At 54.5% G+C, this 27,502-nt stretch overlaps 1 protein-coding gene across 2 annotated transcripts in view; it reads right to left on the bottom strand.

The window, feature by feature from the left end:
- Positions 1 to 4,564: 4,564 nt before the first annotated feature.
- The window catches only part of Tp73 (tumor protein p73), a 58,364-nt gene continuing 35,426 nt past the window's right edge, over positions 4,565 to 27,502 (bottom strand). For both annotated transcript variants that reach the window (XM_041652110.1, XM_041652111.1), the window contains 11 exons: positions 25,152 to 25,394; positions 13,042 to 13,228; positions 12,415 to 12,530; positions 9,485 to 9,594; positions 9,155 to 9,297; positions 8,708 to 8,796; positions 7,905 to 8,032; positions 7,383 to 7,531; positions 6,565 to 6,703; positions 6,083 to 6,176; positions 4,565 to 4,967 (listed from right to left, as the gene is read on the bottom strand). In XM_041652110.1, the coding sequence (XP_041508044.1) occupies positions 4,632 to 4,967; positions 6,083 to 6,176; positions 6,565 to 6,703; positions 7,383 to 7,531; positions 7,905 to 8,032; positions 8,708 to 8,796; positions 9,155 to 9,297; positions 9,485 to 9,594; positions 12,415 to 12,530; positions 13,042 to 13,228; positions 25,152 to 25,394 (1,734 nt within the window). In that variant the 3' untranslated portion in view covers positions 4,565 to 4,631. The remainder of the gene's footprint in view (positions 4,968 to 6,082; positions 6,177 to 6,564; positions 6,704 to 7,382; positions 7,532 to 7,904; positions 8,033 to 8,707; positions 8,797 to 9,154; positions 9,298 to 9,484; positions 9,595 to 12,414; positions 12,531 to 13,041; positions 13,229 to 25,151; positions 25,395 to 27,502) is intronic.

Genomic DNA, 27,502 nt, shown 5'->3' with positions numbered 1-27,502 from the left:
CGTTAGACACCATCATAACTCTCCAGAAACAAGCCTCATGTATATTAAAGGGTTCTCTTTCAAAGGCTCAAATGTCTTCACCAAAGGCTCAGGTCTGGGACCAGCTGGACTGTATTCATGCATTAATGATCTCATTTTAACTACAGAGATTCCAGTCACAAGAATAATAACCACAGACCCTCTCGGGGACAGCAGGATTTTTTCTGAATTTGTATTCTCTATCTAGTTCAGCCAAATAGCTAAACCTTTCTATGTGGTCTTCAGGGAACCAGAGAAAGCTGTTAGTTTGGACCCCTGAGATGACATGGGCCTCAGACCTCCTAAAATTCACCCAAGCATCAGATCCCCCAATCATAGTAAACCCTCTTCATTAGGCTTTTGAGTGAGAGAGCACGGAGCACTTGGAGTTCTAACCCAAATTCTGGGGCCCTCACGGTGCGTAGTAGGTTATCACACGAAGTCATGAGATCTGGTGATATGGGCGCTGGCTCCCTTGCCTCAGGTCCCCAAAAGCTTTTTAGATCAAGGCTTCACACTCACCCAGAAAGGGTGCTTACAGTTCATCTCCTTCAACCCTCCACAGTGGACCCTGGGGACCAATGAGGGATCAGAGAGGGAATAACCAGGTCATTGAATGAAGAGCGTTGAGTGTACAAGTGTCAAACACACGGTGGTGTTTGGGTCCCAGCCAGAACGAGGTGCCTCACTTGGTCTCACCTGAGCGCTGTGCTTCACTTGGCCTCACATGGCTTCACCCTGTACCATCTCATCCTTATCTTGCCCCCCCCCCCCCCGTCAAGGCAGCCAGCACGGAGACTCTAGAACTGTGCTGTTCCTGCAGTGGCAGTTGTGGGAGGTGAAGAGGAACTTGGGTCCCTCTCCATCTCACCTCAGCCTCTTATTCTAAATTTCATTCAACTCTTAGAAGTCTCAAACTTCCCTCAAAGCAGAGTAGGTTTTTAGAGCCTTATTTTTGCTAAGACATGTCCACAGGCTGAAAAACAAGAAGTCTGAGGACCACAAAGAGGCCCGAGTGACGGCAAAGTGTGAGTGGAGCCGACAGGAGAGGTGTACTCCTCCCTGTAAGTCCTCCTGAGGTGAGCATGCAGGCTACACATCACCTAGGTGTCTGCGATGTCCCCAAATCTCCCCTTTCCAGCCCGCGGGGCAGATGCACAATTGCAGGAAAGATGCAGATATTCAGCGGGTGCTGCTGGGCCCGTGCAGGTGCACACACTTCCTGCCTGTGCTTGCTCTCGCTCCTCACAAGCCTAAGGGAGAGGTTAGTCATAAGAGCCAGTCACAGGAACATGTGATTTTTTTTATTATATTACAAAAACAAAAATTCCCACCAAAACACAGCTAAAAAAATAACACATTTTTCTAAGATGACATTACCCAAAACAGTGACTAGAGTCGTTGGACTACATCCATCAATACTGCCTGGAGAAGCATGTCGTTACACTGGAAATGGACAGTTTGGTTTTGGTTTTTGTCCCCTGTCTGAAATGCTGTTCTAAGTAGCAACTTTTGACCCTTGCAGGATTCTTACACGGGGATCCAGGGCTGGTGCTGCAAGCTCAATGCCGTGACCTCAAAGCAGCCCAAGCCAGAGCTGTTAGCTGGAGGACAAGCAGTGCAGGAGGACCATGAGAGCAGTTAGCTGGGGGACAAGCAGTGCAGGAGGACCATGAGAGCAGTTAGCTGGGGGACAAGCAGTGCAGGAGGACCATGAGAGCAGTTAGCTGGGGGACAAGCAGTGCAGGAGGACCATGAGAGCAGTTAGCTGGAGGACAAGCAGTGCAGGAGGACCATGAGAGAGAGCAGTTAGCTGGAGGACAAGCAGTGCAGGAGGACCATGAGAGCAGTTAGCTGGAGGACAAGCAGTGCAGGAGGACCATGAGAGCAGTTAGCTGGGGGACAAGCAGTGCAGGAGGACCATGAGAGCAGTTAGCTGGAGGAACAAGCAGTGCAGGAGGACCATGAGAGAGAGCAGTTAGCTGGAGGACAAGCAGTGCAGGAGGACCATGAGAGCAGTTAGCTGGAGGACAAGCAGTGCAGGAGGACCATGAGAGCAGTTAGCTGGGGGACAAGCAGTGCAGGAGGACCATGAGAGCAGTTAGCTGGAGGACAAGCAGTGCAGGAGGACCATGAGAACAGTTAGCTGGAGGACAAGCAGTGCAGGAGGACCATGAGAGAGAGCAGTTAGCTGGAGGACAAGCAGTGCAGGAGGACCATGAGAGAGAGCAGTTAGCTGGAGGACAAGCAGTGCAGGAGGACCATGAGAGAGAGCCGTTAGCTGGAGGCACGGAGCTTCCTGGGACCACACAGGCTGATGTGTGGCGTGGCTACTTGTCCAGCCTCGAGGTACCCGCAATTGCTCTACAGCTGTCTCCAGGTCACCCCCAAATTCACTCCCGGTCTACCACATCAGCGCTCCGGGAATCCTGGTGACTGAAAGATTGGCTTTCTCTTGCTCTCTGTGTTTTGCAGAACAGAGTTTATTTTGGACCCAAAGGCCGGTTCCTGGAGAGCTACATGTGTTCTCAGAATGGCAAGGCTTGCTCCCGTGACATTTATTCTCTGAAGATAGTCCATGGCGGTTCCCTTCAAGTGTGGCAGATCCTGAAGGCTCTTGAGGCAGCTTTGGCACTTGAGGCACTCTGAGGAGATACATAGCTCTGAGTCCTCAGATGGGTTCTTTCCTATTGACAGCCACCATTAAATAAGTCCTCCTAACCCTTCCCAGGAGCATGAAGTGGGGCGCTTAGGATGGCTCCTCCTGGACAATGCCTGAGATATACTCGTGTGAGACCCCAGAACTCAAGCACATCTCAGTGGGGCTCACAGAGCCAGGAGTGAGGATACAGTATGCTATACTATCCCTATGCTACCTCAGTGTAGTTCCTGAGGTAGCATAGGGCTGTGTGTGCCTCGGGAGTGTCACCCACCTCTACTGTGACCTGACGCCGTAGGCAGGCAATGCAGTCTGTCTAGCCTCGGTTTGCTCATCTGTGCAACAAGAAGGGTATACTTGCCCTCACTTTGTGAGGTGTGTTAGTGTATGCCAGGATGGCCACTCCCTGCACCCAGGAAGTTCTAAGCCAGCGGCTGCAGCTGCAGCCGACCATCTGGGTGCAGGCCTGCTTAGGACCCCCTCCCCAAGGCTAAGCTGCAGCATCTGTCCAGTTGGAAGAGCCTACATGATCAGCTGATCTCTGGCAACCCGGTGCCTGCACCTACCCTGAGTGCACCCAAGCCCCGCCCCTCAGAGGCCCACAAAGCATGGTGTGGGTGATAGCAGCCTGAGTTTGCAGAGCCCGCTAAGATTGGCAGTGTCTGCTCCTGTGCTCCCAGGAGGCAGCCCAATAGGAAGCCAGTCCTGGTGGTGCTGACTGTGTTACCATCCCATGGTCTTCACCGCCTCTGTTGGGCCATGCTAACCAAAGCCAGGCCGAAGGAGAATGGCTGGCTGCGCAGAGTCTGGGCAGCGCATCAGGCTTTATGGCATCAGGGGCTCCCTGTGGTCCTCCACTCCTGCAGGAACTGCCAGGGCTCTCGCTGCAGGAGTTCACAGTTTCTGGCAGGCAGAGAGAGCTCCGATGGTTGAGTATAAGCAGGAGCTGTCTCTCCAAGGCCACTCTGTCTTTGGGGTACACCATGAAGGCTGAAGCCCCCAGCAGCTGCCCCGGTTCCCCCACGGGGATGAGCTAGCATTTAGGCTGGGCAGGACAGATGTTCTTCTCCCAGCTGGACTTTGACCTGCCCTCCCACAGCTGTGCTCTCTCTGACTGTCCCATCCAACCATCCTGGTAACAGACACTCGGTTTTTCTAGGCTTGCTGACAACAGTGTCTGGAAAAGCCAGGAATGCACTAGGTTGATCACAGAAAGGAATGCTGGGAAAGTTAAAGTGGTGGGGTTGGGGGGAAGAAAGCAAGCCGACCCATCAAATAGAAAGAGTAACATTTTATCAAATATTGAAAATTCAATTTTCAATAGTCTGAGTCCCACTGTCCCTCTGTCTGCTGAGAGAGGTCCGTGGAGAGGCTGTGGCCAGAAGCTTTGGGTGCTGGCTGAGCGCTGATGCCAGAAGCTTCCCCTGGTCCTCCAGCCTCCCCTGGACTCTGACTTTGTTCTGGGCAGGAGACTCAGGGGACCAGCAGAATGGCATACATGAGGGACAGATCCATCCTCACATCCTACAGAGGCTGTCCCCAGACTTCAGCTTCAAGACACAGTTTGGAATCAACCTGCAGAAGACATGGTGGCCGGGCTGCTCACAGCTAGCAGGAACGATAAGACGCCAGAATACTTTGTGGCAGAGGGTAAGTGAGAAAAGGCTCTCGCTCTGTTCTAGAGATGGCAGAGTCTTCAAGAAAGAACGGGCGTAGAGAGTGGGAATGGGCATACCTACCCACAAAGGGACAGCCCCTGTCTCAGCCTTTGGCCCACCAGCTGCCTCGTGTCCATGTAGGTAGGGCAGTTCCAGAAGTTTCCTAGGGGCAGTTCATGAGTGCCATTCCTTCGGAAACGGCGTCTGGCAAAGGGCCCTTGCTGTTTCCATGGGTACAGTTGAGGGGTCCTGCTTGCAAGGGCGGTTTCTCACAGAGGAAGGAGAAGGCACGGCTCTCAGTGGCTCTCTGTCTCTGTGAACTCCTCTTTGATGGGTTGCTTCCGAGACTTGCAGTCAGGCAGGTCAAAGCCAAAGTCTGCCCACTCGTCGGGGCCCGTCACCCCACCTGGGCCTCCGCGGTTAGGGATGGTGATGGTGTGGCGTACGCGGAAATGGACAGCTTCCATGACGCGCTGCCGCTGAAGCTCTCCAGAGCCACCGATGGAGATGGTGGCCGCGTTGCTGCTGGTGCGAAGCAGCTGCTGCCCGCAGTCATGGCTCTGCTTCAGGTCCTGCAGGCCCCTCCAGATGGTCATGCGGTACTGATCGGGGATTTTCAGGGCCCCGAGGTCCTGCGGGAGTGACGGACACCTTGTGGTTATAAAAGAGAAACTACAGGGTTGTGTGTCCCCCACACCAGGGACATCCTACCTGCAAGGAAGCTTCTGACTTATTAGGACATGGCAATGTGGGTGACAGAGCAGCCCAGAGAGGGACAGCATCAGGGTCACCTGAGCACACACAGTGTCTAGCCACACGGTTTTGTAGGACAGCTAAAGGGCGTGTGGGAGTGTCGGAGGGGACCGTGATGAAGGCCTCTCTGGGGGCCGCATGCAGCCTGGAACGTGGATCACAGTGAGAACAGAGATGGGGGCCTAAGGGACCACCTGTCTCCTGGCCCCAGGCTGCCCCTTGGCACCCATTAGTTGGCAGCGGCTCCAGGCTCATCCCTTAGCTTCAAGCGCATGAGTCTCACTAGTGAGGCAAGGGTTAATATGTGACTCTAGATAGAAGGAAAGCAGTTAGTGGTGACACAGATGCGGGTCGTCAGGCACCGGCCTCACCGCCTCTGATAAGTCTCTGTATCCAGCCTGGGTCCCTGGGCAGGCGGCAGATATGGACTGTCCTCTAACTTAGGCGGGAGTCTAGGAAATAGTTATAGGAGGGGCAGGAGGGACTGAGATGATGCCCCTGGGCCCTGAGGCTGTGTCCCATGGACAAATCAAGGCTGGCTGTGTTACTGGGCTTTACTCAGATGCTGGGGCTCCAGTCTTGATGTCCAGCACCCCTTCTAGTCCACACCCAATCCAGAATGTTCTGTGTTGTATGTGTAGGCTGGTCTTTGGGCCCCGTTTATTCTTTCTGGGCCTGTTCTCTCCTGGCTCCTGCACTTCTTAACCACTGGGTCTGGAAAAATCCCAGCCCCCTAAATTAAAGGTAGTCTGGCTGTGGCACCAGGGGGCTTTAACAAAAGCGGAAGCCCTCCAGGTCACCACCAGGGACCAGAGCACATGTCCACCCAGCCTCCTTCAAGTCACCCGAGCCTGTTTTGGCTTCTAAGAACCAGAATCTGATTGTTTGTGGGAAAGGCTCTGGGAGATCCCCCGGCTTGCCACCCTAAATGGTGCGTTCTACTCTGCCTTGGGCCAAGCCCTCCATCCCTTCGGGGAGGTCTGCCGGTGTTTACCTCTATGGTGAGGTTCTGCAGGTGGTAGATGCTCTGTAACCCTTGGGAGGTGAAACATTCGATGCAGTTTGGACACCCCAATCCTGTTAAAAAACTGCAGAGAGAATTTGAGAAGGTAGCATTAACTCCCATTGCTAGGCTGTGTGCTCAGGTCTCCCAGGAGTAAGCGGTCTTGCTGGGGAGGGAACTGTCCATTGCAGTGGCAAAGCCACTGGTCCCTTGGAGCAGGTATGGCCAGCCATCAGTGTCTCAGCCTAGGAGTCCTGGCTCAAGTGCCCTTCTTCCCAAGGTTCTGTGCCAATACCTGCTGATGAGCCCCGACACATCTGACCGTCTTCCTTTGGGGGCAGCCAAGCAATTCAAACACAGAATAAAACAGAGCCACATGCAAGGCTGCTCCTCTAGAGCAGGAACCCACAGTTCGTAGCAGGTGAGGAAGAGGGGGTGCAGCACAAACCCAGGTCCAGACATGGCCCACACACCTGACGAGGCTTGGGTCTGCATGATAGGGGGGTGGCGGGGTGCAGTGTGACCCCGAAACCATGGTCTGGGAGCCGTGGCCGCCGTTCATCTCACCGTTGGCCGCCATGGTGTGGTTGTGACTGTTGAGCATCCCGGAGCCTGGGAAAAAGAACGGTGGAGGAATCTGAGAGCAGCTCCACATGCTGTGGGAAGTGTCCCAGGTTAGGATCCAGCCTAGTCAGGGCTGTCTGAGGCCGAGCAAGGGCTGAACCCGTAGGCCCAACTCTTTTCCTCAAGAGGTGGAAGTGGGACGTGGCTGTGTACAGGGCGCTTAGTTTAAATGATCCAGGGATTAGCAGCTGGCGTATGGGTGTTACCAGGTTCCGGGGCCCTAATGGGGGACGCCCCTGGGCGTATTGCCAGAAGCATATCCATTAATGTCCATGTAAAGACCTTACAGAGAAGACCCACATTCCAGCCTGCCCGGCTGTGATGCCTCATGTCCTATAACCCTTCAAATGAGGGGACTTAGTGCTGCCATTTTGCTGATGGAGAAACTGAGGCAGAGTGAAACTAGGGACCGTCCTCAAGAGGGAGGATGGGCCAGGCATGTGTTGTTAACTAACCACTTCTTCAGAGCCCCAGACACAGGACTCCTGGGACTAGAATGACGACAGCCAACCTCCCTATGGCCATTGCCCTTCTCCAGGCTGAAGCGGCAGGGAAAGCAGCCGTTAAGAGTCCCACACCAGTCCTGTTTATGATCCTGGTAAATCCAACCAGTCCCCCCTTGGGTCTCTGCAGCCCACACGAGGTGTCCTCTGCTCTAGGGACTCACCCATGGGTCCCAGGTTGGGCCCAGCTGCCGAGCTGTGTGGTGGAGGCTGGCCCACCAGCTGGTTGACGGAGGGCAGCTTGTTGACGCCACCATGTACCTTGTTTATCGGGGAGAGGACGGGCCCATAGGATGACGACTGCAGGTGACTCCTGCTTAGAGAACAACAGCATACGTTCCTAAGAGGTAAAAGCAACTCCTTTCTCACCTGGCACTTCTGCGGACATCCCTGGAGGCAGGTAGATGAAGACCCCGCCTCTCGGAGAGCTACCAGGAAGATGAACACCTCACCAGCAACACCAGCCTTACCTACCCACTCCTGATCAACATTTACAAGGCCCATAGGAGGCAGAGGTGTGGTTAAGGTGGGGGCTAAGTCCCAGAAGGCTAAGATCCTGGAGAAGATGCCTCTGAGGACTGAGTTGCCTTGGTCCTACTGTGCGCCATACCTCCCGGGCTCCTGGCCTTCTCACTGCTGGGTCAGAATATCCACACTTCCCCATCCAGATGGTGGGGTACACTCACGGCCTCTGTAGGAGCTGCTGCTGTTGCTGCTGTCGATAGGAGTCGACCAGAGGCTGTGGTACAAGTTCCATCAGTTCGAGGCTCTCCTTGACTTTCATCAAGATTTCAAAGTTCTCCCGGCCTCGCACCTGAGCACAGAGAGGCAGACCCTCTGCCCAGGTGCCCGGGAGCCTCCCCTGGCTCCATGCCTCTGGTGGGAGGGGGCAGCCGGAGCCTTAGGAGGGACCCCGGGTTTGTGGCAGAGTGTAGCTCTTCTCTCAGGGTCCCCTTGCACTCCAGAGCTCAGGACAACTTGGCTTTCTTTCCTCTGCCTAGAGGCAGATGCAGGAAGGGGGTTTGCAGGGGTTCAGAGTTCCATGCCCAATCTTCCCACTAAGAGGCTCTCCTCTTCCTCCTCCCACCTGGCAGCTATAGGCAACAGGACCCATGCTCAAGGAAATAGAAAACGTTCTCTCAGAACCCTTCATGACCTTGCCACCATCCAGTGTTCTCTGAGTCACGTAAACACAGGCTGTGCCCTGTAGGATCATGGATTCCTACTGAATCTCCACTATGGGGGTCTCTTGGATGCAGAGCTAACCTGGCTGGCATCTTTACACTCACTGAGTTCGGGCACTGCAGGGTCTGACTCTGAGCAGGGCCTCCTTCAAACCCCTTCTCCTCCAGGGTCATAGTCTCCACCCCAGGTGCTTAGATGCCACCTTTGCCCAGCTCTGTGGCATCTGGAATTCGCCCACCTGGGCTTTCTGGTAAGGGGCACCCCCAGGCCTTGTCCTCCCCAGCTCACTCTGACAGTCACTCACATGCATGTAGAACATGTCCTCATCCCCATGCCTCCTCTTCTTCACGTTAGCGCCCAGGGCCGGGATGGCGGGAGGGCTCTGCTTGAATGCTGGGAAGCAAGTCAGGAAAGACATGTGAGTCAGAGGGCCAAGGTGCCCAGGTGAACACCTGCCACAGGTGGAGCATGGGTACAGTGCGAGCCTAGGCCAGATGGAGCTGGGCCCAGAGTCGCCTGGCCCTGGCCTTCGAGCATAGAGACAAAGGAACTGTCTTGGGTTGGCTTGGGTTGCACTTGCCCTGTTCAGCCAGAGAGGCCTCTAGGCCCAGGCCACTGAGACCCAGATCCATCCCACGGATGTGAGCATGCTTGGTGTCTTTCTGTGGTGGCACGCCAGCTCACACCCAGCACGTCCAACTCCATCCTGAGGGATGATCCGCCCTCCACCCTGGCCCAGAGCCCCACGCACCACGTTTACTGGCAGCCCCATTCTTTGTGGCGCTCTCATTCAGGGCCTGCTGCTCGCGGTAGTGGTCTTCATCGGCTTTGCGGTCACGGCCAGGACAGGCGCAGATGCGACCCTCGAAAGACCGGCGGCCCAGAACCTGTCCACTGTAGGGTGGGCGCAGCACAGTGGTGAACTCCTGATCATGTCCACCCCCTGCAGACCCCACAGGACTGGCCTTGGACCTGAGTGCCCTCCAAGGAGAGCAAGCCCTCTCTGTGTCCATGACATGCCCCCCACAGTGCTGGCCCAAGTCCCTGCCCCACCCCTACCATCCTGGCACCGCAGACTCACTCCCGGGTCTCCAAGGTGATGATAACGAGGATAGGCCTCCGGTTCATGCCACCTACGCAGCTGCTGTTACACATGAAGTTGTACAGGATGGTGGTGAATTCTGTCCCCACCTGTGCACAGGGGAGACAGGGAAAGGGCTTGGCTTCAGTATGCAGAGCCAACCAACTGGAAAAGGGACTTCTAGCTGTCATGTCTGGCCCTGGTTCTAGATAGGTATAGGAGTGATGCACTATGGTTCTCTGTCATCTACCCATCTACCTGCCCAACCACTCACCGTCTATTAATCCTGTCTGTGCACTATCCATCCATCTCTCCATCTCTCTGCATCATCTATCATCCATCCATCAAGCCACCCACCCGCCCATCCACCCATCCATCCATCCATCCATCCATCCATCCATCCCTCTGCATCATCTATCATCCATCCATCTACTCATCCATCCACTCATCCATCCATCCACCCATCCATCCATCCATCCACTCATCCATCCATCCATCCATCCATCCATCGATCTACCCATCCATCTATCCATCCATCCACTCATCCATTGATGGAGGAAGGTCATTGGTTAAAAAATAAAGAAAGTGGGCTGGACAGATGGCTCAGAGGTTAAGAGCACTGATTGCTCTTTCTAGAGGTCCTGAGTTCAGTTCCCAGCAACCACATGGCGGCTCATAACCATCTATAATGAGATCTGATGCCTTCCTCTGGCGTGCAAGCAACAGTCATACAGAACAATGTAAACATAATAAATAAGTAAACTTTAAAAAAAAATAAAAAAAAAATAAAGAAAGTGCTTGGCTGGCCCTCATAGGTTAAAACATAGGTGGGAGGAGTAAACAGAACAGAATGCTGGGAGGAAGAGGAAGTGAGCTCAGAGTAGACAGCTCTGCTCGTTGGAGCAGAGACACCATGCTCCCCTCTCCAGGGCGGACGTGAGAGCTCTGCTCTCTGAGACACACACGATGAAGCTCCGACCCAGGATGGACGTAGGCTAGAATCTCCCTGGTAAGCCACCTTGTGGGCTACAGCTGATTATTAGAAATTGGCTAGTCCAGGTGCGAGAGTTAGCCTAGAAGAGGCTAGATAGAAATGGGCCAAGCAGTGATTAAAAGAATACAGTGTCCGTGTAATTATTTTGGGGTATAAGCTAGCCAGGCGGCTGGGGTGCTGGGGACGCAGCCTCGCTGCTCTTATTACAACAATCCATCCATTCATCCATCCATCTACTCATCCATCCACCCACTCATCCATCTACCCATTCATCTACTCATCCATCATCTATCCATCCATCCTTCCATCCACTCATCCATCCATCCATCCATCCATCCACTTACATGCCTGCCCGTCATTCACACATCCATCCATCCATCTACCTACCCACCCACCCACTCACCCATACACCTACCCCGTTCCCTTGCCCGCCAACTTCTCACCCACCTGCCCGCCCATCCATTTGCTTGCCCATCCATCTATTGACCAGTTTACATTCCTGCCCACCCACCCTCCTGTTCATCACCCACTCACTGGCCTGACTCCCCCCACCTACTCACCCACCCCTCCATCTACACATCTATCCACTCACTTGAGATTGCCTACCCAGCCACGGGTCCATTCGTGCCCTCATAACACTCTGCTGGCTCTGGGATCAGAGCGCTTGGGAAGTGCAGAGTCTATGGTGCGATTGCCTCAGCCAGCTCCCATGATACATGGAGGTCAAATCTTAAGGCCGTATGTGGGTGTGAGTGTGCATGGGCCTTTGTGTCACGTGTTTGCCGCATGCTCTGGGATCGTCTGAACAGAAGAATGAGAGGGACTCCATCCTCAGAATGGAGGAAGTTCCATGGTCTTGCTAGATCAGGACACCAAAGCCACAAATGCCAGCCCTTCCCAGAACTTGCACCTGGCAGCCACTAGAGGGCGTGAGAATCCCACTTTGTTTGCAAGTCTGCTCAGGCGAGACCTGTGAGGATAGGGGAGGAGGCTGGTCCACCCTTGGCCCTGTCCTACTGATACAACAGCTTCCTCAGAGGACCACGGGGCCTGGCAGAGGACGGGGGAGGCCTCACACCAACACAGCATGAGACCTGCCTGTCTACAGTCCTCCTCTGAGTCTCCACCCTGGGGCCACAGGCCATCGTTCCTGTAGAGCAACTTCCCTCCACCTTGGCCTTTGGCCCCAGCTGTGGGCCTCATTTCAGATCTAGAATGGTGATCACACACCCCTCTGTTGCCAAAAGTCAACCCCTGCCTCCTCCAGTCTTTCTTCCTTTGGCTGCTTTTTGCAACCACCACTTCCAGCCTGGATCCCTCACTTACGTCCAGCCTGAGCCTCCACATCCACCCTGTACCCCATATATAGCCTGTGCCACCCACCTCCACTATATGGCACCTCCAGCTTGCACCCCACTTTCGAGGCTCTGCACACAGGCCCTTCACCTCATCTTTCCTGCTCTCCTGAGCCCACGTTCCACAGCTCCAGCCCCCTTTATCATCTTCTATGATCCCCAGCCTACTAGGGGCCCTTTCATGACCCCAGCTCCCAGCATGGAATTCCCTACCCTCCATCCAAAGCCCTATGCTTGCTGGCTTGGTTTTGTCTTTGCCAACGGAGTCTGAGATGTCCAGGAACTCTTTCTCACTCCTCATTCCCATGTCTAGAAAGCTATGCTCACGTTGGGAGAAACATACAAGACTAGACTCTCCTAGTAGGGAAGGGCTGAAAGCTTAGAGGTCATGTGACCATTCCTTGCTATACAGCTAGGGATAGAGAGAGAGAGAGAGAGAGAGAGAGAGAGAGAGATAGGTCTGAGGGTCATATCACACAGTATGTGGTCACAAATGAACAGCCAAGAAAAGGCTCTGGAGAGGCAGTCTGAACTCAGAGCAGTGGCTCCAGGAACCCCACCCTGTCTGGCCCCCAGCCTACCTGTGGGGGTTCGTAGGGTACAACCACGCTTTGCCTGCCGGTGACAGGGTCATCCACATACTGGGAGAGGTTGTTGCCTTCTACTCGGATGAGGTGGCTAGCCGGGGCAGACTGTCCTGCCAGGAGGGGACATAGCTTTAGAGAGTGGCACATCCTCCAGCCTGTCACCCCGTACCAGGTGCATGGCAGAGCTGAGACCATAGGGCTTGTCCCTGTGAGAGTCCCAGACGAGGCTCAGAGCTGTACAACCCTCATTCAGGTGGCCTTGAGCCTGGCAGATGCTGTTCCCAGATCTTCTGACCCTGGGGGTGTTGCGGGCTTCTCCAGGAATGCTGCAGGAATGCTTGTTCTACAAGGCTCCCCAAGGTCAGCTGGTCCCTCAGGCTTCTCCCAAGCTACACCCCTGCTGGAACATCAGCCTCTGAGGCTGCAGCCAGCGCTGAGAAAATGGACTGGGAGGGATGGGGCGGGGTTCCTGCTCAAAGTTCCCGCTAGCCCACCAGCCCACTCATTGGCCAGCATCTCTCAATTGCACTGCTGGCCGGGTTTCCCCTTCAGTTGGGCCCTCAGGCCACTGGCCATGGTGCTGTAGAGGTTGGGGACCCACAGTGGAGAGGGGGTGCTCACCTTCATTGAAGTCCCTGCCAAGCTCGTGGTTGGGGCAGCGCTTAACGATGTCGGTCACGTGCTCTGCCTTCTTGTAGACAGGCATGGCTCTGATGGCCGTGCCCGGGGGAGGCGGCGTGGACACCTTGATCTGGATAGGGCAAGTCTTGGCAATCTGACAATACAACTTCTTCAAAAGTGGGGAGTACTGGGGGAAGAGAAGAGCCAGGTTGAGCTCACAGCCCAGCTCCGCATGCTTGTCTGGGCTGGGCACTTTCCGCGAGACCCCTTTCCCAGGCACCCTGATAAGGCCTGCTCCCATGTGTGCCCTCCTTCAGACATCCTTCCTCCAGAACACAGAGATGGCTATGCCTGCTGCCCACTTAGCAACCTGAATCCCAGAGGCTGCAAGTGGTGGGCAAGGGTCAAGGGCAAGAAAGTACAGGAGGACAGTGGGGATCAGTCTCTGTCTTGTTTCCCCAGCAGAGCTCTTATGCTCGCTGCAGAGGTGGATCTGGAGCGTTGAGCTTGCTTGACAAGTCCACAGTTGCATTTTGCTGCCTTGCACAGAAGAAACACTCTGTAGGTAGATGGCTTACGCCTTCCACTCTCTGGCCTAGCACGGCTTTGCAGGGTGACCTGTCACACCGGCACTGTTCCACCAACAAAAGCCACTGAGTCCAGGTAGCCAAGCTCGACAGTTGTGTGCAGCAAAGCCCAGTTTCCCCACCCTGGAACCTGACTGCACCTGAGATCATGCCAGGGCGGCAAGGCCATGCTGCCATTCCTCCAACCATCCTGGGGCCCAGGTCACCCATCTAAGGACCAAACTGGCCCTGAGGAGGCCACTTCAGGTATGTCCATTTATGTATATGTTAGCTGACCCTCCCTCGCACTCCTGAAACCCCTGGAGACTCCTCACACCTTCCTCCCCAAGGGGCAGTGGCGGTTCCCAGGCCCTTGGGTTTAGAGGGGATTTTTATGGTGTGCCGCTTCCTCTAAAGTCCCCATTGACTTAGAATTATGAGTAACATCAACCTGGAAAATGTTCACCACGCTCCATTGGGACAGTTGGGGAAACCGAGGCTAGAGATGGAGAGTTGTCACAAAACCGGGAAGAGCGGGCGATGTTCACATACTAAGAGTCTTTCCTTTGCAAAGGACAGTGGGGGATCCTGACCACCCCAATCCTGTAGGCTCAAGGTTTCCCATAAGAGGCTTACCGAAATATCATATACAATGGGCAAATGCAAGGAAGGGGAGGTGGGAAGAGATACCATGAAGTAGGTCCCTCCCGTTCTATTTAAAGAGCAAGAGAGGCTCACTATCAGGACCCTTTGAAAAGCAGTTGAGAAAAAGAGTTCTACTCAAAGCAGCAGCTCGGGGCCACACCAGGGAGGCCAGTTTGACTTCTTGGGGTGACATGAAGTTCACAGCGTGGGGATCCCCAAGCATTAAGTAAATTCATACACAGTGCCAGGCAGACCAGCGGAGTGCCCAGGCCTCTTAGTCACAAACGAAGGCTTCCCAGCAAGGCCCAGGCTCAGACAATTGTGCTTGCTCTCCTGTTGGGGAGGGAGGACCGAGCCAGTCCTGAACTCATAGGGGCTTCACCTGAGGCTAACCAAGTGACTGTTGTTTGCCCATTGCGGAGGATAAGAAAATGGGCTCAGGGTTGGGGGTGGAACTGGGGTCAAAGTCACCAGGAGCAGCAAAAAGAGGTTGTTAGCCAGCCTTTGAAGTCCCCCGTTCTGGTTCAGGAATGTCGGTTGGATTGCCCTAACCACGGGGCCACCTGTCAGGTTTGCCTACCACTGATTTACCACAAGACCCCCAGATGCCAGGCATGTGGCAGAGTGCCAGCAAGGTCAGACGCCTCGTGTTCCAGCATGGACGCTCTCACTACCAGGTGAGGTGATAGGTGAGTTGGTACAGCTACCGGGCACACGGACCTGGGGGCTCCTACAATCACCTGACTATCCAGAGGTTCCTTCCTCTCCCATGCTCATGACCTGAGAAGGGTTCATAGACCTACTGGGGCCTGAGCCAGGATGGGCTGAGAGCAGGGCAGGTATGGTGGTGCCTTAGGCCACATTCCTGGGAAGCCCAAACATGCCTGGCGGGAGGGACCGTGCATTAGGCTCATCTCTGTGCTCCTATCAGGATGGAGCCAGGCTCAGGGAACAGCCCAGCCACGGAGGGAGGCATCAGGGCTCCCTTCAACCACCTACTCCTGAGCAGTGCCTTACCACAGTGCCCAACCATCCCCAGGGCCCTGCCCCAGCCCTGCAGGCCACTGTTGCCCTCCCCCACCACCGCCCTCTGAGGATCTAAGCCTCCAAGCCGTCAGTGCACCACTACTGCCAAGGTGTGGCCAGAGGTAGCTGAGGCCTGACCCTCCTGCTCAGAAGGTGCTTTTGTACCTATGGGTGCCCTGGGATGGGTGTGAGGTGGCACAGCCCCCCAGGGCTTACAATGGGACCCTGGCAGGGGTGGGGGAGGGTGATCTGGAGAAAGCTAGGGAACTGCTTCAGAGTAGCAGGGCTGGTAAGGGACTAGCCATAGATGCCCCTCCCTGGGGAGGAGCTTAAAGTGCCAGGAGCTGTCCCTGGTACCAAGACAGCGGCTGCCGCATGATAATCTCTCAGAGAAAGAATCACCTGATGTCAAGTCATCTCTGGTGGTGCAAGTGTCTCACGGAGCCAGTGTGGACGGGAAGCCCACGTTCAGGGATGAAGCTACAGGAGGTTCCTCTCCCTAGGGCAAGGCAAACACTTCACCTCACTTTTGCGCCCTCAGGTGGCAATGCTATTAAGTCAAAAACAGTGGTTTTTGAGGCGTTGGGGCTCACAAACACTCGCTAGCCCTACACTGGCCACAGGTTAAATCTGTGGATATCTATTTTAGCCAAGAGTAGGGAGTTTCAGGGTGGGGTGCCGAGGCTTCCCCACATCCCGGAGGGCCAGATGGTATAACCAGTGGCCACAGGGAAAGACTCCAGGATACTCAAGACCTGAGACCAGGAGGTCGCCAGTGCTCCCCTTCCTGGGCAGAGTTTGTAGGGTCAGTCCTCAAGGGTCAGACTCTGAAGAAGGGGCAGGAGGGTGGATATCTCTTTTCCAGAGTGTCACGTGAGAAGGCTTCCTCCCTGCTGCCCTCCTCCTGCCTCTCCATCCCTAGAACCGCTAGATGGATGTGTTTCAACAGATTCCGAGCTGATAAAATCTTATTTATCTTCGGCTGTTGACACAGAGCCGTCCAGACTTGCCTGCGCGGATGCGTGTGTTCCGCGGGGCTTGCAGGAAATACTTCCCAACATCGGGGCAGAGCAGACGTCCCTCCTGCTGCACTCCTCTCCTGAACCCTCCTCCTTCGCTCCCTCCCTGCCCCCACCCCAGTCCACTATAGTCCCTGCCTGGCTGGAAGCCCCTAGCCTGGCAGGGCTGGTGCAGGGTGGTGGGTGAGAGGGCGGGTGGGGGCGGGCGCGGCACAGGGCTGTTAATTTCCTCGCACCCGCTCCCAGGCAGCTGGGTGCCCAGCACAGGCAGGTTTGGGCAGGAGGACAGTAGGGAGGTGATAATAACTTGTCTGTCATTTTCTCGGGACATGTAGCGTCTTGAAAACCGCAAATACCGTTAACCAGCTTGGGTGAATCTGTTAGGACAGATTCTGAACGAAAGGCGGTGGTGGGGGCTTTATTTTTTTAGTTTTTTTTTTATAGCCCACTTTTATATAGTTTGTGTGTGTTTGCACGTGTCTGGACTCTGGACCCCCCTTGAGAATCAGCCCCATGGTCACAGGCTTTTACTCTTGCTAGGACAGATCCACAGAGCAGGACACGGAATCTGGTAAGCTCAGACTGATCTCTTAAATCTGGAGGGACCCAGGTCCACAGCCCCTAAGTTGTGCCTCCCCTCCCTGTTCCCTTTCCCCTCAAGAAAGGCCACTGGGAGAGCCGCAGACCCATGGATCCCATCAGCCGAGAACAGGTCCCAGGCAGCCACTCCGTGGGCGCATCTTAGCCTCGGCTGAGTTCGCTCTCATGATCACTCATGTCCATGATCAATCAGGGGACATCTGAGTCTGGGGTTGGTGCTCACACAGGCTAGGCCTGATAGGACAAGGGTCTACACCTAAGCCCTAGGGAGGGAATGATGCCCAGATGACATCGCTCAGCCTGTGCCAGAACACCTCCATGCCAGGATATAGGCTGAGGGCAGGGAGAGTTCGTGTTCTACGAACCCTTCTTTGGAGGACCCAGGCTTCAATGCCTAACCCTGCCAAATGCGCAATAAAGAGGCAGTAGTCATTCCTAAAGAGCTGCAATCTGAGGGAGGGTAGAAGACCCCCAGGAGCATCTGAAGCCTGAGTAGACCATAGTCTAGAAACAAAGACCCATTCCCCTAGGGAGAAGCAGGCCAGGAGCTAGCTGGGGCACCCCTCAGGAGCTGGGCAGCTTGTCCCACCAAACAAACAAGCAGGAGCCATATGGGTACCCTGGTAGCTTGTGCCCTCTTTCACAGCAAGACTGTGGAGTCAGAGGGCCCAGGTCATGGGGTTTGGGCCTGCTTAGCCTCTGCATGGCAGAGAACCTTCCAGCAGTTTCCGTCCTAGGCTAAGGAGCTGGGAAGCAGATGGATAGCTACGTGTGAGGGCCCGATAGCGCTGTCTCAGAGGAGAAAGGGAGGGTGATGGTTGAGAATCTGGAAGGAATGTACGGTTGAGGGATCCACACAGAAACCTGAGGAAGGAAAGGAGCCCTGTCCATGCCATTTTCTGCAAGGCTTCTGGGTCTACTTTGACTTCCTGGGAACTAGAACTTGGCTTCCAAAAGCTGCCGTCTGAGCTGGGGTAGATCGGGTAACCAGACCTTGTCAGGTTGCATTTGTTCTACATCTCTGGTTCCTGGTAAACAGTTCTCAAAATGCAGAGACTCTTCAAAGCAACAGTGCCTTTTTATGCTAATGACAAGCTGAGGGCTGCTTCCCTGAGTAGCTCCCGGAAAGATCCAGGCGGTAGGTGCTGCACCCAGCCCCAGCCTTTGGGAAGGAGCAGAGAGCATGAAGGTCAATTGGGTCCCAAATGTCAGGCTCCATAATGAAGCCTCTGCATTAACCCCAAAGGACAGGACTTGGTCAGCTTCTGGACAGCTGGACGTGTGCAGGTGCCTGGATATGGTAGCCAGAGAGGACCAGGAAACTATATCCTTTCTCTACCTTGGCCCACACATTCCTTCCCTACCCCCACTGTACCCCGTGTATCTCTTTGTCCCCTGAGTAACTAGACAAGCATTTTGCAGAGTCCTGTGAGCTTCTGGAATAGATGACAGTCCCAAATGGTAGCAGGCAGAAACATTACATAAGGCAGTGGTACCACAGGGGCAGCCTTGGGTTTAGAATCCCTGCCCTGGGGAAGGCATCAGACCTCCAGGAAACCCAGCATCAGAACTGTCTAGAGATGGTGCTGGCTGGTATCCACTGCTGTGGAGTTGTTGGCTTGCTGGAGGGAGGAGTCTCCACACCTTTGGCCCTTTGTTTCCATCAGACTTGGCAAGTCAGGGGCCTGAAATCAGGGTCTAAACAGACTGGGTTAGTGTAAGAGGGCAATCAGGTGGCCAAGCAGCACACCAGAGCCAGGAGAGACAGGTGACTCTAAGCCGGGGTTATATTTCTGGGGGAGAGGAAGCTGCCAGGTAGGGGTGTCTCCCCCGACATCAAGTCATGGGGTGGAGGGAGGCTCCAGAAGCTGATTGGATGGGTGTAGCTGAACTACGAGCAAATGCTGTGTGGTGCCCCAGCTCCAGAGTGCCACTGTCAGGATTTTCTGAGACTTCTCTAGGAGGTACTGTCACCTACTCCTAGCTTGGACACCTAATCTTATCCCAGGATCAAAGGCCATCTGAGGACCTCAGGAGCAGCTTAGCAGGAAAGTACTTGGAATACATCATGACGGGGTCCTAAGCACCCTAGCTTTATCCTCCCCGTGAGTCCAAACAGGGACCCCGTCATCCTTCTTCCTGATCCAGCCAGCAGGAGAACTGTGCCTTGTGTCTTGGCCACGCACGGGGGCAGCCGGCTGCTGCAAGCAGACCTGCTTGGCCCGTCCTCTGGCCTCCAGTCATTGGCTCAGTGATAAGGGACTCACAGACCTGTGCAGCACAGGATCCCACAGGGAGGGTGGCAACCAGCCTGCTCTGTGCACAGCGTGGAGCCCACGCTGGCTGTCAGTGGCGACATCCACAGGCAGGATCAATCTCGTCAGCATGAGGATTGCAGGGCATCATAGGACAGTCTGACATACCCATCTCTACTCCAGCTGTGACCCTTCTAAACACAGACCTTGGCCAGCTCTTCTCAGGACCGGTGACTTTCCGTATAGTCTCAGGGGCTAGTGACAGCCAGGAGCCAGGGAAGCAAGCTGAGTGTGTGTGTGTGTGTGTGTGTGTGTGTGTGTGTGTGTGTGTGTATATGTGTGGTGTGTGTTGTGTTGTGTGTGTATATGTGTGTGATGTGTGTGTGTGTGGTGTGTGTGTGTGGTGCGTGTTGTGTGGGGGGAAGTTGCTCCTCAGTGCTGTAGGCAATAGCTGACTAGAATATAAGTTTCCACTGAACTTTGGGCACCTTAAGTAGTTTTGGAACAGGAACGTTCAGGTGTCTAAATGTCCAATCCCGCAATAAGCATTGCACAGCGGACTGGGAGCTTCCTTGAGACCAGGACCACATGCAGAGTGTGACACAGCCCTGTTTTACCGCCCGCCCCCTCTAAGGCTCAGCAAGCTCCCTTAGGTTGTCAAGCACAAGGGGACATGAAGTGAGCAGATACAGCTCGCACTGTTGGTGGAGAGGCAGGCATACAGGCCACGCACTGAGTGGTGAACCTGGAATTCGGGTCACTGAATGGTTTCTGACTTATTTGCCATACCAGCAACTTGTCCAGAAGATTCTAATCAGCCCTCAAGTGTACTGCATAGCCCGGCTTCACAACCTGCTACCCAGTCTCAGAGCACCAAGGTTGGTCCACCATGTCTTCTTGGACTGATTTTTGCTGGGTGATGGCAGAAGACCCCTCCTCCCTGCTCCTGGAGCCTAGAATATTCCAACTTGTACAAGCAACAGAGTTTCTGGATGGGCTCTGGGCTTTTACCAGGAGGAGGTAACAAAGTCTGGGCTTCCAGGGCACAGACAACTATTCTGGAGTGGTCTCCATGCATCTTAGCTTAGCTTCCAAAGTGGGAGTCTCATAAATCTCATGTTGCTCCTATAACCTACCACCAGCCTGGAGGGGCAGGTGTGCAAAACCCAACTCACCATTCAGCTCTGGAGCTCACCTTACTTTATTCCCCAAACCCTTCCCAGCTTTAGCCTAGGATGGACACCTTCCCCACCCCAGTTTCTCATGCAGCTGTACAGTGTGTTGGTAGACCTGAGGGGCAGTGGGCAGGGCTAGGTCCTGCAGGTCAAGCATACCATGGATCAACAATGGGGAAAGGTGGTTCACAGACCTGGCTGGCTTACTCACCTTTGAGACTGGTCAGCCCTAGAAGATTCTAATCGGGAAGCATTTAAGAATCTCCCCAGGGTGGATGGTGGGCAGATATTGTGTCTCTCTGCCAGTACAAGTGGCGATAGAAATTCTCAAGGTGCTAAGGAACAAGCCAAGCTCCCTTCTTCGTGGTAAGTGGTGCCCGCCCCCTGCAAGTGTCAAAGCCTCATCACTACTGTTCACAGAGCTCCTAACATCCCAGAACCACCCTTGGAGAACTTGGAGCAGTGGGTAGGCAGAGAGAGTTCCACAGACTCCTGGGATATGCTATTGGGTTAACATCTCATCTCTGCACTTTGCTGATGGCCTGACCTGACCCCTCCTCTGAGTTATCCTCTGCAAAGTGGGAAAGGAGGTATACACATCTCCTGCAGGCTGAGGGGTGGCAACACCGGGGGTCCTGAGATGCCATGCCTGCATCAGCTGCAAGAATGCAAGAAATGGGGAGTCTTCCACAACCCCGGCCAGACCAGGTCCCTATCCACCAGTATGGTGTGAGCTTATGAGAGAGTCTATGTAAGTATCAGCTTTAGGCCTCCCGGGGTCACGCCAGACAGGCTGAGTGGAGAGAACAGGAGTGAACCAGGAACCACACTCCCAGTCCATACAGCCGAGTCTCCAAAAAATGGATGGTTCTTTGCGATGTATGAATCAGAACTCAATCCTCCATAGCCCCATGGGATAGAGTCCTATCCCACAAGGTGCCCTGTCTCCTGGTCCACACTAGAGCCCTGGAGGTATGTGGTGTAACCCCTCAGGTGGAGAGCATCCTTCGACACGGGGACCATGTTGCCAGTGTCTAGCTGCAGTTGGATCCAGGGGTCCAGAGTCTCCAGGCTAGATTCTGTGCCCATTGGGGACCAAGGTCCTCTGGGCCATCAGTGGAGGAGAGAACAGAGACCCATCTCTGAAGCCGGGACCCAGCACAGACCAGGGCCAGCCTACCGGTAGCCCGCCTTCTTCTGTGAAGTTACACACACAATATGAGCAATTGTTGTAATTCCTCTCTAAGTGCTCTTGTTTCCCCCCAATAATTCACGTTTCATCTCCACAATAAACATTGTTAGAACTCTCCTCTCGGCTTTAAATATACATAATTGCTCCCGGTGCCAGTAAAAGGTATTAATTCCATTTATGCATTCCATAAACTTTTAGGATAACGCAATTGATACCACAATCATGTTGGGACACCTCCTCTATTCTTCTGCTTTGCAAACCTCCGAGGGGCTGGAAAGTTTGTTCCAAACCCATTAGTGTTGACTCAGCCCCATCCTCCCCAGGAATCCCTCACGGAGGCTTTGTGCTTCCCGCCAGGGGCTGGTGGGTGGGTAGCTGCTCTTTCTCAGGATAGACAGGCAGGAAGGCAGGCAGGCAGACAGACAGGCAGACACACACACACACATACACACACACACAGACACTGAGGCTGAGCACCACTGAAGATTACTTGGGGCCGTGTCCAAGCCATTTCATCAATGATGCTCCCAGGCCAATCAAGTTATCTGAGAACACGGCCTCACTATTGGCCCCCTCTCTAGCAAGCTAGAGGTGTCACAGCCCAGACACCACACCAGGCCAGCGTTACCATACACACGGGCCCTCTTGCCCAGCTCCAGAGCTCTCTCTCTGAATGCCTCCGATATTGAAGACAGCCACCTCTGTAAGCAAGACGAGGGCAGCGTGAAGGGGCTGCGCTGGAGCTGGACAGTGGCTAGACGCCCATTGCATCATGCTTGTTCGTTCCACTTCCTCCTCTGTTGAGGGACTCTTGAGACCAGGTGTCCACAATCTCACACCCAATAATAAAGCCCTCTTCTGGCCAATCCACTCGCTGCTCAGCCTTGCCTGAGGAAAGGGGCTGTCAGAACCCAAGACAGCATCCAGGGAGACTAGCATGTGTGCTTGCATGTTCATTCCTAGTTGTTGGCACGCCTGTGTTTACTGGTGTATGTGCGTGCATCTCTGTATACATATATATAGGTCCCTGAGCCCAAGTATGTTACATCCTTGTGTGCTTATAGATATATGTGCGTGCGCTACACACATCTGTGTACCGAGGTGTCCACACATATGGGACCCTGGGCACACGTACACATACGTGTGTATATACACTCATGTAGGACCATGAACTGAGGGCACAGACCTCTTACTACACAAGCAGATTTTTAGGTTGAGGGAAGCTGATTTGGGCAAGCAGATCCTCTGGGGCTGGAAAGGTGACTTCGGCAATGCCGAGGCCAAAGGCCCCATTAACAGCTGTGGTCACTTGGAGGCCAGTGAGGGTGTTTTTGCCAATCTGAGAGGAACGAAGGCAACAGTCAATATGGAATTGTACTTGAGAAAAATATGAGTTATCTATCAGTTACCAGCCAGTGGTGTGGCAGGGGCCTAGGCGCAGAATCCTAGATGGCAAGTCTGGGCAGCACACACACAGTTGGACCCCCAGAGCTGAGAGCAGCCGCTACCAGACCTTCCCTAGGTATTGAAAAAAGCCCTTGGGTGTCTGCTCCCAGATCGCCAAGGTGCCAAAAATCTCATTATCAATGTTGGTCCCACCTCCGCCCCCTGTGTGGCAGGGCTGGGAGGGTGCAGGAAATAGCATCCTCTTGCCCAACAACTCAGCTCTGCTGCCCTGGCATTGGGTGAAGGTTAGGTGGGGAGGCCAAGCCTTCTGTGATCCATGGCAAGTCTGGCCAGCCAGAACTGTCTCTTGTCTGAGCAAACCATCCCATGAGGACAGAGCAGGGCAGCAGGAAACAAACCATTATGGGAGACTTAGTGCCAGACACCTCCGATGGGGCTGCAGAGGCCCCAAGTGGAAGGAGGAAGCCAGCAGAGAGGGCGTTGCCTGCCCCTCCCAAAGACAAATGCTGACCATCTGATGTACCCTGAACCCTCAGACATGCCAGAGACTGACCCCATCAACATCCTCAGCAAATAAGATGGCGGGGGCGACTCTACAAGCTGCATCATCCCCAGGGTTTAGGGGACCTCCTCCAGACACCACCAGACCTCTATGACAGACCAGGTCCCCACCTCACCCCAGGTCAGGAGCTGGGCTGGACGAAGGATCTATGGTTTACCCCACCCCAGCCCAGCTACAGACACAGGAGAGACCTTCAGCAAGGGTAACAGTTCTATAGAAAAGCCAACTAAGGAGGCCACGCTGGATGGCTCCCTCATCTCCACTGCCCCAGCACTGTGTGCTATACCAGTCCTGTCTCATTCGGGCCCTTACCACCGCCCCTCAGTCAGTGGTTGGTGAGAATGGAGCGTGAGAGAAACTCAGGATGAGGTACTGTTATAGTCACCCAGCCCCTCTTGACTCACTGGAGCCCGTCAGAGCCCCAGCAGTTGGGATGAGCCATCAGTTAACCATGGATCAGACACTGGGGAGCCCACCAAGAACAGTAGCCAAAAGAAACTGCAGGAGGTCAAGGCCTGAGACCAGACCCAGGCCAACTAGACTGATCTTCTGTGGCCACATACAGGGCTGGCTCTGTCCAGCTCTTCAGTCTCCAGAGAGAAGGTGAAAGCCGCACCAGTGGGACTAAGGTTTTGGAGAGGAGCCTTGGGAGGGGCCTTGCTCCCATTGAGAAGGGGAGGTGAGACAAAGTTTGCACCGCAGAGACGGCCCCAGCCCCAACTCCAGCTACAGAGAGTGGATGCTGCTGCTCAGGGGACAACTGGACGACCCAGTATCCCTCCGTGCACCTCCTACTGGCCCAGCCGGTGCAGAGTTCCCTCTTCCCCACTGGAAGGGCCTGGGGCTGCCCTTCCAGACCCAATGCCTTGTATGCCCTGCACATCCAGACAGTGTCCCCAAGGTCTCACTCTGCTTCTCCCGCAGCCCTTGCTCCCAGAGACAGCCTGGATGCTCAATGGTTAAAAAGGCTCATGGCAGTGACCCCTGAACCCCAACTCCAGCACCTACTTACTAGTTGCACAACTCTGAGCAGGCTGCTTCCCTTCTCACACCTCAGCTTCCCTGGCTGTGCAATGGGGACAAGATTGGACTCCACCGTGGGCAAGTCAAAGCACTTAGCTGGCTACCCAACTCGCAGCCAGTGCGCAGGGGGTGGATTTTGACAACATCAGCTAATTCCCAGCCACAAACCAAACTGTTTCTAGAGACGTCAGAGAAAGGACCAGAGCTCCCGGCACTGTGCTTACACTCCTGGAGAGCCTGTCCACAACCAGCAAGTGACCACACCACCTGGAGGAGGTAGTCCCCTAAGGATCATGTGGGTCCCCAAGCCTCAGCAGAGGTGCGGAACTCAGCTCAGGATAGATTCCAAGGCACTGAGCACAAAAAAGCCGGCCAGTCTCCCTGCCCCATGGATCTCATTGATTGCAACACTCCTGACCTTTCCAGACCCATGGGAGGCTGGCTGACTCTGGCCACATGTCCGAGGAGTGGGCACACCCACACTGCCAGAACCCGCCTCCTGCTTGATGCTCCTCCTGGCTCTGGCCAGGTGGGAACCCCATGTGGACAGCATGTGTGCTCAGACAGACCTCAGTGCCAGGGCCGTGGTATTCCACCCTGCTGCCCTCCCACCAGATGCCCACTGACCATGGCTACTCACCGTCCAGGTGGCTGACTTGGCTGTGCTGGACTGCTGGAAGGTGACCTCGAAGTGGTGGGGGCCAGGGTAGTCAGTGTTGGAAGGGATGACAGGCGCTGGAGACATGGTGTCGAAAGTGGAGCTGGGCTGCGCGTAGGGAGAGTGGGTGGGTGCGCTGGCAGCGTGCTCTGGGGTGTAGGGGCTGGCCGGGGCCGCGCGGCTGCCCATCTGGTCCATGGCGCTGCTGAGCAAATTGAACTGGGCCTGGCAAGGAAGGGGGAGGAGGGAGGGGAGAAACAAGGGCTAAGGTGGAAGCCCCAGCTCCAGCTCCTGTCCCGTTGGGGAGGTGTCTTGTTACAGAAGCCTTAAAGGGCCAGCCGGCTCCAAGTCATCCCAAATATTTCCTGGGGCCCCCACCCCACCCCAACAGGTCACTACTTGTGTTGGGATAAACGCATATTCACCTCTCCCGCCTGCCCCCTCCGTCTGCCTCCCGGGTGCCAGGGCTTCTGGGGATCCACCCAGCTGCCAGCAAGGTGGATTGGGGCTTTGTACACCTACCTGGAGGGGAGCTATTTGGTTGGGAAGGTTCCCAACCCAAGACCCTGGTGGGCTCCACTGTGCTCCTGGGGCAGCACAGGGGCTGGAGGGCCACAAAGATCAAAGTTCTGAGAGCCTGTAGCCTGGCTGCAAGGGTGGGGATGCACTGGGTTTTAGAGCATGGGTACCCTGAAGTCCTGCAAGGCCAGATGTGACTAGGTCCAGCCCTCTGAATGATGGACAGAAGTAAGGCTGCCATCAGTCCCCAGAAGTCCCAACTGCCATTTCAAAGGAATTTCTTTAAGCCTTGGCTTTATCTCTATTACAATGAGTTCCCCATTCCTCCAGGTCTGGGCAGCTCCTCCAAGAACCCCTGCTGGTGCTCTAAGAAAGCCCAGGCTGGCCAGCCCTTCCCCTGAATCAACTACCCCACTGGCCCAGGAACTTTGGGGGAGGCCCCACCTTCCTGCCACGGGTGTCTCAACAGCTATCAACTGGAAGACTGGAAGACTGACCCGGTCCACAACAAAAGACATCACAACAAGAAGGATTTGGGAGGATAGTATCAATGGCGGATGCTGGTCAGAGTGGGTCCCTAATTGAGTTGCTTAATTGATCCTCTCTGCGCTGGTGAGCTTTCCTACAAACTCCGATGGACCTCCACCGGCCTGAGGTGGGTACTGCCATCTGTTCCCACTTCACAGACGAGAACTCCAAGACTCCAAGGGGGAAATGACTGGCTCCAGTTAGCCAGCAACATAACAGAGACTGGATAGACGGTGAAGAAAGGGGATCACAGTACAAAGTGCCTCCCTTTACTCTGTTGCCCTCTTCAGAGAGGCCTCTGAACCTGGCTGGAGTCTTGTCTTCTATGTCCCCTCCCACTAGCGTACTGCAATAGGTGTTCCCAGACAACACGGCTCCAGACCCCAGGTTTCCCTTCTCGTGGGGACCTTGTGTTCAGCCCCTCCTGTCCCTCAGTCCTCACACGGAGGGCAGTTGTACAAAGTGACTGGCAATGCCAAGGCCCCAGTGGTCCACTGTGAGTCCTTGATTGACAATTCAAGTGTCCTTGAGAACACTAGACTGAAGTTAACACATGAGGGAGGGTCCTACAAAAAGGCTGCCCAGCAGGAGGAGGATCAGCTCAGAGGACAGATTAGATGAGGGAACTCCGGGAGACAAGGGGCCAGAGATGCGTTCTAATTTGTTTGTTTGTTTTTAAGATTTATTTACTTCTTGATTGATTGATTGGTTTTTCAAGACAGGGCTTCTCTATGTGGCCCTGGCTGTCCCAGAACTAGCTGTATAGACCAATATGGCCTTGAACTCACCGATATCCCCCTGCACCTGCCTCCTGAGTGCTGGGATTAAAGACTTGAGCTGCCACCTCCCAGCTCTAGATAGATTTTTTATGTTATGTGTATGAGTGTTTTCCCGGATGTGTGTTGCATGTCACATGTGGAAGCAGGCTAGCATGATGTCACCCTACCCCTGAGTGATACTGAAATGATGCTATTCTAAAGAGAGACTCGTGCCTCTCAGTCAGTCAGAATAGTAAAACAATGGACCCCAAAGAAATGGAAATTTCTCCTCGCACCTCCCACCTCCCCAACACAAGAATCTCGTGTCGCTCAGAAAAAGATTTCACATAAATTTGCCCCCACTGAGGCTGATGATCAGTGAGAGCTGGGTCACACCCTGACTAGGATGCTCAGATATGCACATTCCTGGCCCTCTAGTTAAATTTTGATTTCATTTTGGACCCTGAAGCCAAACTTTAGTGGCCCTCTTTGTCCTGCTTGTCAGTGTGGCCACATTGAATAAACTTT

Source organism: Microtus oregoni, unplaced genomic scaffold (genome assembly GCF_018167655.1).
Source record: "Microtus oregoni isolate MIOR12 unplaced genomic scaffold, Mior012 000005F_ref0000423, whole genome shotgun sequence".
Taxonomy (NCBI): domain Eukaryota; kingdom Metazoa; phylum Chordata; class Mammalia; order Rodentia; family Cricetidae; genus Microtus; species Microtus oregoni.
The sequence above is the reverse complement of the archived record's forward strand: the minus strand, read 5'-3'. Positions and strand labels throughout refer to the sequence as shown.